Source organism: Molossus molossus, unplaced genomic scaffold (genome assembly GCF_014108415.1).
Source record: "Molossus molossus isolate mMolMol1 unplaced genomic scaffold, mMolMol1.p scaffold_m16_p_1, whole genome shotgun sequence".
NCBI classification, from domain to species: domain Eukaryota; kingdom Metazoa; phylum Chordata; class Mammalia; order Chiroptera; family Molossidae; genus Molossus; species Molossus molossus.
Window position 1 is genome coordinate 109,937,759 of NW_023425344.1, and position 16,657 is coordinate 109,954,415.

The 16,657-nt window shown below is 46.8% G+C and overlaps 1 protein-coding gene across 2 annotated transcripts in view; it reads left to right on the plus strand.

The window, feature by feature from the left end:
- NSUN6 (NOP2/Sun RNA methyltransferase 6) overlaps positions 1 to 16,657 on the plus strand; it is a 75,694-nt gene that overhangs the window by 22,205 nt on the left and 36,832 nt on the right. For both annotated transcript variants that reach the window (XM_036253894.1, XM_036253904.1), the window contains exon 7: positions 409 to 528. In XM_036253894.1, coding sequence (XP_036109787.1) covers positions 409 to 528 — 120 coding nt within the window. The remainder of the gene's footprint in view (positions 1 to 408; positions 529 to 16,657) is intronic.

Below are 16,657 nucleotides of genomic sequence, written 5' to 3' on the forward strand. Positions count from 1 at the left end.
AAAGATCCAGAGCTTTCTCATCTTTTTAAGGGATCTTTCTCTGGCCTCCAAAGAGAGGTATTGAGAACCACTGAGTTGAGGAGTTGAGAAAGGATAATATGCTTTTTTTTTTTTTGCTAAGTTGATTAGAGAAATGCATTGTGTGTGTGCACAAGTGCGTCTGTGTGTGTGAATATCCTGTGAGGTCATAGGATGTTCTAGGAATCAGAGAATTTCCTGACATCAGTATAGTTGCAAGAAATGTACTCCTGGCAGAGGATGCTGTACTGTATCACCTCCAACAATTTCTTTACATTCTCTGATTCTGAAATTTAAGTTGATTTAGTATCATTGAAATTTCTTTACATTCTCTGATTCTGAAATTTAAATTGATTTAGTATCATTGATAATTGATTTTTTTCCTTGTAGAATTTGCCATCTGCTGTAGTAACTCATGTTCTGGATCCTCAACCTGGGGAGAAGATTCTAGATTTGTGTGCAGCACCTGGAGGCAAAACAACACACATTGCAGCACTAATGCACAATCAGGTAAGACTGTCTTCAGAGCAGGACTGCTGCAGTGTGTTCCTTTTTTCAGTGATGACGGTGGAGCGGCACGAACTAATGAAACATTATGCAGACACATTTATTTCATGTTCAACCAAAGGGAAGAATTTGCAGTGATGTTAGTCATCACGTATTAGGTTCAGGAGACAGTTTTCACTTGTGAAGAATACCTCAAGACCTTCTTGAATCTCAAATTTGCTAAGACATTTATAGAATTCTTTTGTCATAAAATTAAGCTTAAGTGAAACACGTAAGAGATCTTTCTATGTTGTTAATTATACCACTTTTTAAACTATTAAAATAAATTCTGCCACTAAAAATTGATTTGACCATACATTTTTAAAGTGTAAAAATATATATACACGTACATGAATGATAAATATGTATACACACACATAAATGTGTGTATGTTCTTCTAGTTTTGAGATTCATAAAAACCTTACAATCTGGCTTAATTATAAAACCTGTTTCATTGTTAAAATTAAATTAAGTATGTCCTTGTATAACTTTAGCTCATATTTTACTGATTTTTCCCTATGCATACATATTTGCCAGTGATTTTCTTTTATTATGGGCTAGTTTTATCTGTGTTCAAAACTCAATGTGGCCTTGTAACCACTCTAAAATTCAACTAAGATTCCTTAACTCAAGAAGGATATAGCCAGCTCATACTAACTATCTTTTGTTTGTTTCAAATCTGTAAAACTAAATGGTTCCTAAAATACTTACACATGCCCAGTATCTTCACCAATAATAGCTTTCTTGATTGGGAATCAAATTTTAAATGATTGATTCATTGACTGAGTAAACATATATTTTGTTAGTACTTTCTATGTGTCAAGTACTGGTGATAGAGCAATAAACCACACTGAACAGAATTTCCTTCTTCATAGAGCTTACATTCCAGTAAGAAGAGACAGATAATAAATAAGTGAATAAAAGAATATGGCATATATGACTATATATGAGAAGGTCTGTGGTGAAAAATAAAGGAGGGTTAAGGGAATTGGGAGTATTGAGGGGAGAGAGTGAGTTTGTAGTTTTAACTAGGGTGATGAAGGGGACCCACACTGAAGGTGGTATTTGAGGAAGGACTTTAAGTTGGTGAGCAGTATGGAGGTTTGTGGAGAGAATCTTCCAGTTAGAGGAAACAGTAAGTGTAAATGCTCTCAGTCTGGAGTGTGCCTGACTTGCTGGAGGAGAGGAGGCAAAGAGATCTGAGAGGTAGGACAGATGGGATGGAGGGGCATTTGGGTAGAGCAGTTCTGCAGGGTCTGACAGGACTTTACTTTTACTCAAGTGATAGGAAGTCATTTGAGGTTTTAAGTAGAAAAGTGACATAAGCCTACTTTTTATTTAATGTATTGTTCTCGCAGCCGCATTGAAAACCCACTGTAAGAGGGCAAGGGTGCAATAGACAAGTTAGAAGACATAGTTCAGGAGAAAGGTGTTGGGGAGGTAAGAAGTAGTCAGATTATGAATATGTTTTTAAGGTAGAGTGCTAGAATTGATAGATTGATTGGATGTGGGTTGTGAAAATAAGAGAATAATCTAGAGTGACCCCTAAGGTTTTTGGCCTGAGGAACTGGAGAGAGAGTTGATAGATAGGGGTGACTGTGGGAGGCATAAGTTTTGCAGGGAAAAATCAGAAATTTAGTTTTCAGTATATTAAAGGGAAGTGTATTAGATGTCCAAAAGATGACTTGAGCAGGCAATTGAATATTTTAGTCTAGAGTACAGGAGAGATGTCAGGGTTGGAAAAATACATTTGGAAGTCATCAATATATAGATAATATATAAAGGTATAAAACTGGTGGCAATAGAAAGTACAAGATGCCAGGAAATTGAGACTCTTAGGTACTGTATGCCAACATTCAAAGGTTGAAGAAATGAGAAGGAATGGCCAGGGATGTAGGAGGAAAACCAGAGGTGTGTGATATCCTGGAAGCCATGTACAGAAAGGGATAGAGGGACCACGAAGAGATCAGCTGTGGCACATGTTGCTAGGCCACATGGGATGAAGACTGAGAGCTCCCAGAGGATTTGGCACCATGGATTTGATTGGTGACTTTATCATGAGCAGTTTTGGTGAGTGGAAATGTTTGGGTTGAGACTGAGAGGAATCAAAGTGGATTGAGAAGGCCCCTTTGAGGAGCAGGAGTTTTTACAAGACAGCAGAGAAATGGGGCAGTAGTTGGAGGTAAAGTCAGGGAGTTTGTTGTTGTTGTTTTTTTAAGGGAGGGAAATAAAGTTTGTGTGTTAATCAGAAAGATATACATTGAAAGGGGAAATTGGTATTACCAGAGGGAACAGGAAAAATTCTCAGAGTAATATCTTTGAGTAGGTGAAATGGGATCAGAATATCTACCCAGACTGCTTTAGATAGTAGCATGAGACAGTTCATTCATGGAAATAGGATTGGAATATTTAATCCATGGACCTTTAAAGTAATTATAGGTATGTAGTTATTGCCAATTTATCAATTGTTTTATGATTGTTTTTTAGTTGCTCTGTTCTTTTTTTTTTCTCTTCTCCCTTCTATATGTGGATGGCATTCTACAGTTTGTGTTTGGGATTCCTTTCACTTTATTTTTTGTTTATGTCTTGTAGATTTTTGGTTTGTGGTTACCATAGGGTTCATATACAGCAAGCTATGTTAATAGCAGTCTATTTTAAGTTGATGGTCACTTAAGTTCAAACACATTCCCAAATCACTACAATCTTTCTTTACCCACTCTGGGTTTGTTTTTATCATTGTTTTTTTTTTTTGTTTTTTTTTTTTACTTATTTTGTAAGTATGTTTTATGTGTATTCCTTAATTTATTCTTGTAATTACACATGACTTTCCTGCTTTTGCCTTTTAACCTTTGTACTATACTAGCTTTATAGTAGGTTGATCCACTGCTTTTACTACTAAATATTTGCCTTTGTCAGTGGGAATTTTATTTTTGCAATATTTTCTTAGTCATGTGTTTGATCTTTTCTTTTCTACTTAAAGAAGTCCCTTTAACATTTATTGTAGTACTGATTTAGTGATGATGAACTCTTTTAGATTTTTCTTGTGTGGAAAATTCTTTCTCTCCTTTGATTCCCAGTAACAGCCTTGCTGGGTACAGCAGTCTTGGTGGTAGGTCTTGAATATTACATGCCAATCCCTCTAGCCTACATTTCTACTGAGAAATCAGCTGACAATCTTCTCTCTTATAGGTAACTGCTAATTTTATGCTGCTTTTACGATTCCCTCATTGTCTTTAACATTTGGCAATTCAATTATGATGTGTCTTGGTGTGGGCCTCTTAGCATTCATCTTATTTGGGACTCTCTGGGCTTCCTGGACTTGTATGTCTATTTCCTTCCCAGGATTAGGGAAATTTCCAAACATTATTTTTCAGATAGGTTTCTGAATCACTTGTTTGCTCACTCTCTTCTCCTCTTGATTACCTGTGTGATGTGAATGTAGGTACGCTTGGTACTGTCCCAGAGGTCCCTTAAATTATTGTCATTTTATGTATTTTTCTTTTTGTTGTTCTGATTGGATGTTTTCTCTACTTTGTGTTTCAGAACACTGATCGATCCCCTGCTTTACCTAATCTGCTGTTGATTCCCTCTATTGTATTCTTCATTTCAGTTATTGTATTAATTTCTGATGGGTTATTTTCAGTTTTTTAACTCCATTTTTGTTGCTTATATCTTTAAGAGTAGATGAGTTTATCTACTCTTCCTCTAAAGTTCATTGAGCTAGCTTTGAACCATTGTTTTGGACTCTGCATCTGGTAGGTTTCTGGTCTTCATTTTGTTTAGTTCTTTTCTGGAGTTTTGTCCTGTTCTTTCATTTGGAACATGTCTGTCTCCCCATTTTGGCTACCTCCCTGTATTTGTTTCTATGTATTAGGTAGATCTGTCATGTCTCCTGGTCATGGCAAAATGGCCATAGGTAGTAGGTGTCCTATGGGGTCTAGTAGTACACTCTCCCAGGTCACCTGATTCAGGTGCTCCAGAGGTACCCCTTGTGTGGATTGTGTGTTCCCTCCTGTGTGGTTGAACCTTGATTGCTGTTGGCAAGTCAGAGGGTAGGGTTGACTCTCAGGCTGACTGGTTGTGAGGTCTGGATGTGACTGCAGTGCATGAACTGTTGCGCAGGGACTGATCCCAGGGAGTAAGTTGGTTGGTTGATGCTCTGGTGTAGTCTGAAGCCATCCATTGGGTGTTTTGGTTCTGGTGCAGGCAATGTTAGCCCTTACTTGTTCCGGGTTTTGGGCCTGTTGGTAGGAGTGACAAAGTGATCTGTGATTAATTGCTGCTTGTGGTGGGCTTGGGGACACTTGGGAGAGGCTTTGCTGCAAACCAAGGTCCCCTGCCACTATTGTCAGGTTGGGACCCTTTGGTGGGTACCATGATATGACCTAAGGACAGCTTCCACTGAGCCAAGCTTGTGTCTGCTTAGTTGAAGCTGTGTTCCAGGCCAAGAGTGGTTGTTGCTTATGCCAGGCTTGGGGCCACTTGATGGGAGTTACAATGCAAGTTGAGACTGGTCACTCCTTGTACTAGTCTTGGGGCTATATATCAAGTGCTATAAGGCACACGGAGGCCAGCTTCTGCTCAGGCTTTATTCAACCTTTGAGAGATTGTGTGAAGTTTGTAGTGTGAACTGAGGCAGGTCACTTGTGTGGAGGAGCTGCTAGAAGAGACATGGGTTGGGTGTGCAAGTTGGGTGGGAAGGGGTCTCCAGGGAATCGCCTGGTTGGGGTGAACTGTATTAACCAGGTTAATGGAGAGCAGAATTAGTGCTCTGCAGGCTGGGTTGGAGAAACACTCAACAAAAGGACAATGACACTTTCCAGCACTTTGGTCTCCAGAGAGAGCTGCCCTGACCTGCTCCTCCAGCCCTCACCCTGAAGCTGGTAAATTCAGTTACACCCCATATGTCCTGGCACTATTTGAGCTGTTGCCCCTGCAGTGGAGCCCAGAGCTAGTAAGTTTGCGAGTGAAGAATTTGAGGCCCTTCCAGAGGAACACCTGAGTCTATAGCAGTCCTTCATCTCACTCTGATGCAGTCCCCACTGGTTTTCTTTATTTTTTATTTTCTTATTATTATTACTTTTTATTTTCAATTACAGTTGACATATATTATTATATTAGTTTCACATATATACCCTAGTGATTAGATATTACATAACTTACTAAATTATCATCTCAATAAATCTGGTACCATTCTGACACCATACATAGTTATTAGAATTTTATTGACTATATTCCTTATGCTGTACTTTACATCCCCATGACTATTCTTTAACTACCAATTTGTACAGTCATACCTCGGTTCTCAAACGTCTCCCATCGAGCAGTTCTCAACCAAGTTGTTCACAGGAAAAAAATGTCTTGATTAACTTTGGTTCTCAACCTGACAACCCTTTCAAGCTGATGTATTAGCATGACAAAAAGTGTCTCAGGCCACAAAGGAGAGAATGCACTAGTATGAGTCAGTTTACAGCTAAACTTTGCCTTGGTGACATCTCAGGAAATTGTGCTGTGAATACTTTTGTGTGGGTTTTGTTGTTGTTGTTGTTGTTGTTTTGGTTTTTTTTTTGCTGGTGAAATGGACGATTTAGCACAATTTTAAATCATAAAGAGGCCTTCAAGAGTGCTAATGTTGCTAAGAGTGTGGAAGAAACAATGAAGAGGTAGAAAAACCTATTGATTTGGATAAATGAAGAGCTGTTAGCCAGTGACAGTATTTCAGAGGCAGTGATAAGTGAAAAAGCGAAGATCCTGGAATGAATGCTGAAAGTGATTCATTTGGGCCTAGTAGGGGTGGTTCAATAAATTTAAGAAAAGAAGGGTTTGTTTATAGATTAAACAGTATACTAGACATGTACTATATATAAGAAAAGTTAAAACAGGGAATCAATCGGGGGTCTGGAATGAATGAATTCTAGTGGGAAAAAGGGATGCGGTTTTCCAACAAATCCCTTCTCGAACAGCCTTCTAGAACCAATTACGTTCAAGAACTGAGATTCCATGATACTTCTTAATCCCTTCACTTTTTTCATCCATTTCCCCTACCCCTCACCCCAATCTAGAAACCGCCAAAACATTCTCTGTATGTATGAGTCTGCTTCTGTTCTGCATGTTCATTTATTTTGCTTTTTAGATTCAATTATTGATACGTATTTGTTGCCATTTTATTGTTCATATTTTTTATCTTTTTTTCCTCCTCTTCTTAAAGAAGACCCTTTAACATTTCAATAATATGGTTTTTGGTGATGAACTCCTTTATTTTTTTTTTTGTTTGGGAAGCTCTTTGTTTTGATTCTAAATAATAGCTTTACTGCATAGAGCAATCTTGGTTGTAGGTCCTGGCTTTTTATCACTTTGAATATTTCTTGCCAATCCCTCCGGCCTGCAAAGTTTCTGTTGAGAAACCAGCTTCCAGTGTTGTTAGAGCTCACTTGTAGATAAATATCTAGTTTTCTCTTGCTGCTTTTAAGATTATCTCTTTGTCTTTAACCTTTTGCATTTTAATTATGATGTGTCTTGGTGTGGGTCTCTTTGGGTTCATCTTGTTTAGGACTCTGCGCTTGTTGGACTTGTATGTCTGTTTCCTTCACCAGGTTAGGCAAATTTTCTGTCATTATTTTTTCAAATAGGTTTTCAATTCTTGCTTTCTTTTCCTTCTGGCACCCCCAGGATGCAAATATTGGTACTCTTGAAGTTTTCCCAGAGGTTCCTTATGCTATCCTCATTTTTTTCTTTTTAATTCTCTTTTCTTTTTGCTGTTCGGTCTGAGTGTCCTTTTTGCTTCCTTATATTCCAAATTGCTGATTTGATTGTTGGCTTCATCTACTCTACTATTGATTCCCTGTAAATTATTCTTTATTTCAGTTAGTGTGTCCTTCATTTCTGATTAGTTCTTTTTAGTTTAAATGTCCTTTTTATGCTGATGAAGTTCTCACTAAGTTCATTGAGCATCCTTATAACCAGTGTTTTGAACTCTGCATCTAATAGATTGCTTGTCTCCATTTTGTTTAGTTCTTTTTCTAGAGTTTTGTTCTCTTCTTTCACTTGGGACATGTTTCTTTATTTCCTCATTTTAGCAGCCTCCCTGTGTTTATTTCTATGTATTAAGTAGAGCTGCTATGTCTCCCAGGCTTGCTAGAGTGGCTTAATGTAATAGATGTCCTATAGGGTCCAGTGGCACAGCCTCTCTGGTCATCCAAGCTGTGTACTCAAAGTGTATCCTTATAGGCTGTGTGCGCCCTCCTCCTGTAGTTGAGACTTGATTGCTGTTGGTACCTCAATGGGAGGGATTTACCCCCAGGCCAGTCAGGGACTGGCTAGAACCACTGATCCCAACCTCTGACCGTTGTGGAGGATCAGCTGTACATGGGCTCACCTCACAGAGTAGGACTTACTTCAGCAGGATTGTGGTGTTCACTGAGTCCACCCCTTGAGTTTGTCATGTGTGGCGGTGGCTGGGCAGTGGTGCTTCAGTGTGGTCTGAAGCTCACCAATTGGTCTACTGGTTCTGGGGCCTTGTGGAAGGTGCAGGCCAAAGTCAGCCACCATCTGAGTTCTGCCCGAGGCCACCCAGCATGAGCAGCTATAAAGCAATCTGCAGATGGCTGCTACTTGTGCTGGGCTTGGAGGCGCCCCTGGGAGGCCAAGCTATGAATCAAGGCTGGCTGCTAATAGTGCCAGGCCTGGGGCCACTTAGAGAGAGGTGGGGGCCTCACAGAGGCCAGATGCAGCTTGTTTGAAAGATTTTAGGGAAATCTTAATCTTGAGCCAAACAAGCCATTTGTATGAGAAAGCCAGTAGAAATAGCTTGCATGGGCCTGAAAGTTGGGTGGAACCTCGGGGAATTGCCAAGGTGGGGCAAACAGTGTGAGCCTGACTGATGGAATCTGAGATATGGTGCTGGCTCTGTGGGGGGAGGCCTCATCAAAGAACAATGGACTTTGCCAGCACTCTGTCTATGAGAAAGCTGCCCCCACCCCAACTCTCACCTTGATGCTGGAGTATTCAGTTTCTACCTGTGTATCCCTGGTGCCTTTCAGACTTCTTTCCCAGTACTGCATCTCAGAGGCGGTGAGTCCAAGTTAGTCCCCTGTGGGGATGGGGTTTTAGTGGATGAACAAAATGTAACCTTGAGATATGCATTCTCCAGACCTGGCCAGCCTAGGATCAATGTGTGTGGACAGATAGGTTTGCCTGGAGGGCAGGAAGACCACCCTGTTTGGAAGGAATGTTTAGTTTGCATGTGAATAGATAAGGTTTGCATATCAGTGGGTTGGAAGACCACCCTGAGAGGATAATGAGCCATGGAAGCCCAGGCTCAGATGATTCTGTTATTATATCTTTGATGTCTCTTTCCCCGTAAAAAGTGAGAGACAGAGCTTGGCTGTATGGTCAGTGTAAGGTAGCCAGGTGCCGCCGGTGGGAGGTGGGAAGAAACCAGAGAGCCAAACAGCCGAATAAGCAGAAATCAGGCTTTATTGGGTACACTCCGGGCGGGTTCACAGACTCGGGGGGTTGAGTCCGAGAAGCCGCGCCCGTTGCTGGGGTTTGTGATTTTTATATCTGCGCCTGTGGCAGAGGGAACTTGTTGTTAGGTTAGGTCCTGAGGGGCTACGCATGGGGGCCCCTGGAATGTGAGTCTATTGTCCCGGAGCGAACAGTTCCTGGACTAGGACAGGAGAATGGGACAGGAGTTGATCTATGAGTTTGGGGCAAACAGTTCCTGAAACAGGGAGGGAGTTTAGGTTGGGTAAGCGAGGTAACGGCTGAGCAGTTTGCCTGGTGCCAGTTCCCAGGCTCTCGGACATTCCCGACTCTGTGATATAGGAACAGGGGCCAGGTCGTCTTTCTGACTACTTCCTGCTGGACGGGGGCGGCGTCAGGGGAGGGGTGCCGAGTCGGTGTGGTCCGAGTCCCGGGGACTGGTCAAAGGCTGGTAATGTTGTAGCATCATTTGGTGGACCTCTATTGTCCGTGTGAGCTGTGCGAATCGGTCCTGGATGAAGCGGAGAAAACGGGGCAATTAGCAGTATAATTATTATGATGATGGTTGGGCCAAGGAGGGGGAGGAGTAAGGAGTACATGGAGGAATTCCACCAGGAGGAGGCGTCTACTGAGAACTTTCGTTTTTTTAGTTCTGAACTTAGCTGGTGGAGGGTTTCAATGCGGGTTTCTACCAAACCTGATTCGTTGATATAATAGCAACATTCTTCCCCAAGAAAGAGACAGGTTCCTCCGTGTTCCGCTGTGAGGAGGTCCAGGGCCCTTCGATTCTGCATCGACAGCTGGGCCAGGGAGGTGATCTGCCTCTGGAGAGAAGCTAGGGACTCAGCCAAGCTGTCAATAGCAATCTGAAATTGAGATTCTAAGCGTTCTGAGGTGACTAAGGAGTGTGCTAGGGCACCCCCTCCCAGTCCAGCAGCAACAGCCGAGGCTGAGAGGGAGAGTCCCACTAAAAGTGGGAAAAAGATTGCCCGCTTTTGTTTCGGGTTGTAATATATGTATTTTTGTTGGAATTCGGCAGGTGTGTAGACCATGAGTTGGGGGGTTAGGGTGACAGGCAGGCAGAGAAGAGTGGGATCCAAGGGGGTCGAGAGGGTTTTTGATAAGGTATGATTACACCAGAAGAAATAGCCTTTAGGGGCAGTTAAGTTGAAAGTGGGAGATTGTGTGACATTGCAAAGGTTGGATGGACTGTTACCGTAACAAAAGGGAATTTGAGAGAGATCAGGAGGCATATATAGGGCTACATCGGCAAGAGGAGTCATAAGTTTTGGTGCGGTGGACATCCCGGAGCAGTTGAGAGCGGCGGGATAAGGGACCGCAGTCAGAGGAGGTTTTCCTAAGGTTGCACACATTAAACAAGATGAGAGGTTGCCTGCCCCAGTGAGATTGGCTAGTATTAGACCTTCCTGGAGGAGAGAGAGCCATGAAAAGGGGGAGGTTTGGGCAGCTAATTGTCTGGTGAGTAGGGATTCCTGGGTCTGGATATCATCGTGGACTCCGCCAGTAAGTTGGACTAGGGCTCGCCAGACATAAATGTGGGAAGATGGCATATGGGAGTACCTAGAGGTGTATACGGCCCCCCTCTGAAGGGTCACCCATTTGGAGTCAGTCGGATCAGAAATAATGAGGGAGAAGGACTGTGTGCGGTTCATGGTGCGGCGATAGAGGGAGATTCCTGATGGGGATCGGGGGGTATTGGGCCTCTGGGCTGCATGAATGTTGCAGCTGCTCCATTGACATCCCATGCAGGGATGCCAGGGGCTGGAGGGGGACTGGCAGTGAGTAGGCTGATCCTGAAGGAAGCAGACTGTGGGAGCCCATTGGTTCTGTGTGAAAGGGTTTTTGAAGTCAGTGAAATTTAGGAAGAGAGGGCTTTTGCATCCCGTGGATGGGCGGTCGGTGGTAGTGAGTAGCCATCCCTGGGTATAGTGTCCCTCTGGATTTTGACAGATTTTAACAAATCCAGTCGTGGAATTTTCTGTGAGATAAAATCTCCAGACAAAGGCCTTAGTCTGGGGTCCTGCGTTTGAGTCTGAGAGACAGAGGACCAGTAGGAGTAGCGGTCCAAGGGGGGTCATCCTGAGGGATGGCCTTCTTTATCCTGGAGAGGTGAACCCACGTGGAGATGCCCAGGACTTTTGCTGCTGATGGGGTGGTTAGGACGATCGTATAGGGTCCTTCCCACTTAGGAGCAAGGGGCTTTGGGGAAAGGGTCTTTATAAAAACCTGGTCCCCTGGGGCGACCCGCTCCGTCGTTCCTGCTCCTGGGCTGGGCTCAGGAAGGGTGGAGTTAGCGTGTTCCCGAAGGAGGGAGCGGAGAAGGGAGAGGTAGGGAAGGTATGAAGCCAGAGGAGGCGGGTGCGATGGGGATGGGGCCGACAGGAGGAAAGGCCCCCTCGGGGCAGCCCTTAGGCGGGTCAGAGCCAAGGGGAGAAGAGTGGGCCAAGACTGACGGAGCTCTAGGCTGAGCTTGGTCAGATGTTCTTTGATGAGCCCGTTGGCCCTTTCAACTTTACCAGACGACTGAGGGTGGTAGGCCGCATGCAGTTTCCACTGTATGTCGAGGGAGGTGGAGACAGCTTCTGTGACCTTGGAGATGAAGGCGGGCCCGTTGTCTGACTGGATGGAGGTAGGCAGGCCAAAGCGAGGGATGATGTCCCGGACCAGGTGGTCAGCTACAGTCCCCGCAGTTTCTGAGGTGGTGGGAAAGGCCTCAATCCATCCTGAAAAGGTATCAACCATAGTTAAAAGATATTTAAGATTTTTGTGTCTGGGCATGTGGGTAAAATCGACCTGCCAGTCCTGTCCGGGGAGATGGCCCCGCATCTGGTGAAGTGGGCGGCGGATGTGGCAGGCCCCCTGGCTGTTTGTCCTGGAACAGGTAGAGCAGGAGGAACGGACAGCTTGAATGGTTTGTTGGAGGCGGTTGGGGTGGAAGAGGGGAGAGAGGAAATGATAAAGAGCCTTAGGTCCAATATGTAGGGACTTGTGGATGTCAGAGATTATCTGGTATTTCTGAGAATCTGGGAGGATGAGGAGGTTGTCCTTGAATGCCCATCCATCCTTGAGCTGGATTTCTGGGGAAGATTGAAAAAGGTCTTGTTCTGTGGAGGAATATTGTGGTCTGTATGTTTTTGAAAGAAAGCATATAGCAGAGGTGGGGTGTGCACGCGCTATGGAGCGAGCTGTCTTATCGGCGAAGGCGTTTCCCTTAGCAACAGGGGAATTGGAGGTCTGGTGGCTTTTGCAATGCATAATGGCCACCCGCAAAGGGAGTTGGATGGCCTGAATGAGCCTAGAAATGAGTGTGCCATTGAGAACAGGCGTTCCCTTGGTCGTGAGGAAGCCTCGTTCCTTCCAAATCATACAGTGGGAGTGTGCGATGAGAAAGGCATATTTGGAGTCTGTGTATATGTTGACTGTCTTATTTTTGGCCCAGATGAGGGCCCGAGTCAGGGCGACTAGTTCGGCCTGTTGTGAGGTGGTCCCTAAGGGGAGGCTGTTAGCTTCTATGACCTGGGTGTCAGAGACGATGGCATAGGCGGCCCGCCGGGGCCCCGGCGGTTTGGAAATTGAGCTGCCATCTATGTAAAGGGTATGTTGGGCTTCTGGCAGGGGATGGGCCATTAGGTCGGGTCGGGGAGATTTAGATTCCTCTAAGATTTCGAGGCAGGAGTGTGTAGAGACGGGCAGGTCAGAGACAGGAAGGAGGGTAGCTGGATTAAGAGGGCTACAGTTGGAGAGGGTGATAGAGGGGTTTTCTATAAAGAGGAGGTGGTACAGCTGGAGTCAGGAGGGCCCAAGATGGGCCAGAGCCTGGTGTGAGAGAAGGTCTGTAAGGCGATGGGGAGAGAAGACCTGTAATGGTTGTTGGAGGTTGATTTTCAGAGCCTCGGTGGTGAGATCGGCTGCAGCTGCAAGAGCTCGGAGACAGGGTTGCCATCCGTGAACCGTGGGGTCCAGCTGTCTGGAGAGATAGGTTACCGGGACCAGAGTTGGACCCGTCGGTTGGGCTAAGACTCCAAGAGCTAAGTGGTGTCTCTCCTCAGTATATAGGACAAAAGGTCGTGAGGGATTAGGTAGGGCCAGGGCCGAGGCTGAGCAGAGGGCCTTCAGGAGGGCCGAGAAGGCCTGGCGAACAACTTCGGGGGATGTCAAGGGCCCCTCGGGCGTTTCTTTGGCTGCCAGATAGAGGGGTTTGGCTAGAAGGGCAAAGCCTGGGACCCAGTGGCGAAAGAAGCCTACCAGTCCCAGAAATGACTGGATTTCAGCCGCCGAGTTAGGGGGCTGCAGGCCCCGAAGAGCCTGTAGCCTGTCGGTGGTAATGGCTCGATGGGTCGGGGTGACTAGGAGGCCAAGGTAAGTGACAGACGAGGTGGCTATTTGTGCCTTCTTGGAGGATACCCGATATCCCTTGCTGCAAAGGAAATTCAGTAGGAGGGTGGTGGCCGTGAGGCAATCGGCCTTGGTTGGTGAACAGATCAGAAGATCGTCTACATATTGTAAAAGGGTGGAGGGAGTTAAATTGCAAGCAAGTAGGTCTGCAGCTAATGCTTGTCCAAATAGGTGAGGACTGTCCCGGAATCCTTGGGGGAGGACCGTCCAGGTCAGTTGTTGAGCGGTATTGGAAACAGGGTCCTCCCAGGTAAAGGCAAATAGGAAGTGGGAATCCGGGTATAGTGAAGAAGGCATCCTTGAGGTCAAGGACCGAAAAATGGGTGGTGGTAGGGGGAATGTGAGAGAGAAGGGTGTAGGGATTAGGGACTACTGGGGAAATGGGAACGACCGCCGCGTTGATGATGCGGAGGTCCTGAACAAGGCGGTACTGTCCTGAGGCCTTTTTAACGGGGAGAATGGGAGTATTACAAGGTGAATTGGTGGGGATCAGGAGGCCTTGTGTCTTAAGCCTGGTGATGATGGGCAGGAGTCCCATCCTGTGAGCGTGTGAGATGGGGAATTGCGGGCGGTTAGGAAAAGAAGATGGGTCTTTGAGTTTAATTAAAACAGGAGTGTGGTGGGAAGCAATGGTGGGGGTATCCGTGTCCCAGACCTCGGGGTGGACTCCAGGTAGGAGCTGGACGTTGGGGTCTGGGTCAGGCTCAAGGTCGGGGCCTGGCACCAGTGCCAGCAATAAGGTCTGTTTCGGGGAGAATGAGATGCTTGCCTGGAGTTTGGACAGAATGTCTCTCCCCAGGAGGGGGACTGGACATGAGGGCATGACTAGGAAGGAGTGGGAGAACGGGTGACCCTCAAATAGGCAGTTAAGGAGGATCGTTCGTTGTGGGGTTGAGGGTGATCCGTCAATTCCCATGACCGAGACCTGGGAAGGAACTGTAATGCCCGAATGAGAGGGAAGGACAGAGTAGGTAGCCCCCGTGTCTACCAAAAAGGAGACAGACTTACCCGCTACCTGGAGCGTGACCCTGGGCTCGGCGAGGGTAACTGGAGTCGAAGAGCCAGGGCCCCCTCAGTCGTCCATTAGCCCCAGCAGTTCTAGGGCCGGGAACGTCTGGTTCTCAGTCCCCCTGCATTGAGGTGCCGAGGGCTGAGCCAGGGTCGGGCAGTCTGACTTCCAGTGGCCCATTTGTTTGCATTGAGGGCAAGGCTTGGTGGGGGCCTAGGCTGCGGACAGGCCTTCGCCCAGTGGCCTTCCTTTCTGCATTTGAAACAGGCGCCTGGGGGCGTGCGCTGTCCTCCTTTGGAGGTCAGTCTTTTTGCCGGTTCCCCTGCCGGCCGGAGGGCCGCTACCAAGGCTTGGGTCTGGAGGCTAACTTTCTGTTGCAGCCGCGCCTGCCGGGCTGCTTCAGCCGTCTCCTCCCGGGCGTTAAAAACTTTAAAAGCCATTTTTAGCAGGTCTCGGATGGGAGTCTCAGGGCCCTCTTCAGCCTTTTTTAGTTTTTTCCTGATATCTGGGGCAGACTGAGAGATAAAATGGGAGGCTAGGATTGTGGCCCCGTTGCGGGACCCTGGGTCTAGGCGGGTGTAGCGAACCAGGGCCTCCTGCAGGCGGTTGAGAAAAAGGGCCGGGTTCTCTTCGGGGAGCTGGGTAATTTCTCTCAATTTGTCATAGTTAACTATTTTATTGGAGACTGCGTCCATACCCCGAAGGAGGTATTGGAGCATGAGGTTCCGGCGCGGAATATTAGATCCAGGGCCGGCCTGATAGTTCCATGCAGGATCGTCCTGGGGAACTGCTTCATTGCCGAGGGGGACTGTATTGTCTATTAGGTGGTCTCTATCTGCCTGCTGCCTGGCGGCAGAGAGGATACGCTCATGTTCCTCAGGGGTGAGAGTGGAGGTGCAGATTACTTTGATGTCATGCCATGTCAGGTCATAAGTCTGGGACAGGTATCGGAACTCTCTGATGTAGGTTGAGGGGTCAGCTGAGAAGGATCCTAACCTCTTTTCAATCTGAGAGAGGTCCTGGAGGGAGAAGGGGACATGCACCCGCACCAGTCCTTCTGCCCCAGCCACCTCGCGGAGAGGGGCCAGGACAGCAGGCGGGGGTTGGGGAGTGCGAGATCGGGTATGGGCTGCTATGGGAGAGTCGAGGGGGTCAGCGGGAGGTGGGGCAGCCGGAGCCGGGTCAGGACCAGGGGGGTCTTCTCTGAGGAGGGTTGGGGGAGGCGATAGGTGATCAGGGAGGTCATCAGGCAGAGAGTAAGGAGGGGGATCTATAGGAGGTGCCTTTGGAGGAGGGGAAGTCTGGGCTAGGAGAATCTGGAGAGTAGAGCAGTGTGAGCAAAGGTCAGGGCGGGAGCGGAGGTCCCAAAAAGCCTGAATGTATGGGATCTCAGAGTCCTTTCTGGTCCGCCGGCAAAAATTGGCCAGGTCCCGGAGGACATTAAAGTCGAAAGTACCTGTAGGTGGCCAGTGAGACTGGTTGTCTAGGGTGTATTGAGGCCAAGCGACCTGAGACAAGAAGATGAGTTTCTTCTTGTGGAGGGTCTGAGAGTATCCCAATTTGGAGAAATTTATAAGAAGACATCCCAAAGGAGTCTTAGGGTCTATTTTGGATTCGGAGTTTCCCATAATTTAGTGGCCTTCCGGAACCCTAAGTGTCGGAGGAGAAAGGGTATGAGGGAGGCGTCCCTTCCAGATACCCGTCTCCGGATAGAGATAGAGGGGTGACTGAAAGGCGTCCCTTTCAATCAGTCCCCCTATATAGACTCCAGGAGTCGTGAGGGGAGGGCTCTCGGCTTGGCCAAGTCTAGGACGAGAGACCCCGGCGGGGACACAGGGGTCCGGCAGGAAGGGAAAGGGATCGAATTACTTACGGTTGCAAGCCGTATCTGCAGGGAGCTCCAAATTCAAAGCGGTGGAGGGCGGCACGAGGCAGGGAGAGAGAGAGGGGGGACTCTCGCCTCAGCCTGCAGGGACTGAGGCGGGTCGCAAAACCCCTCTCCCGGGTTTCGGCACCAGATGTAAGGTAGCCAGGTGCCGCCGGTGGGAGGTGGGAAGAAACCAGAGAGCCAAACAGCCGAATAAGCAGAAATCAGGCTTTATTGGGTACACTCCGGGCGGGTTCACAGACTCGGGGGGTTGAGTCCGAGAAGCCGCGCCCGTTGCTGGGGTTTGTGATTTTTAT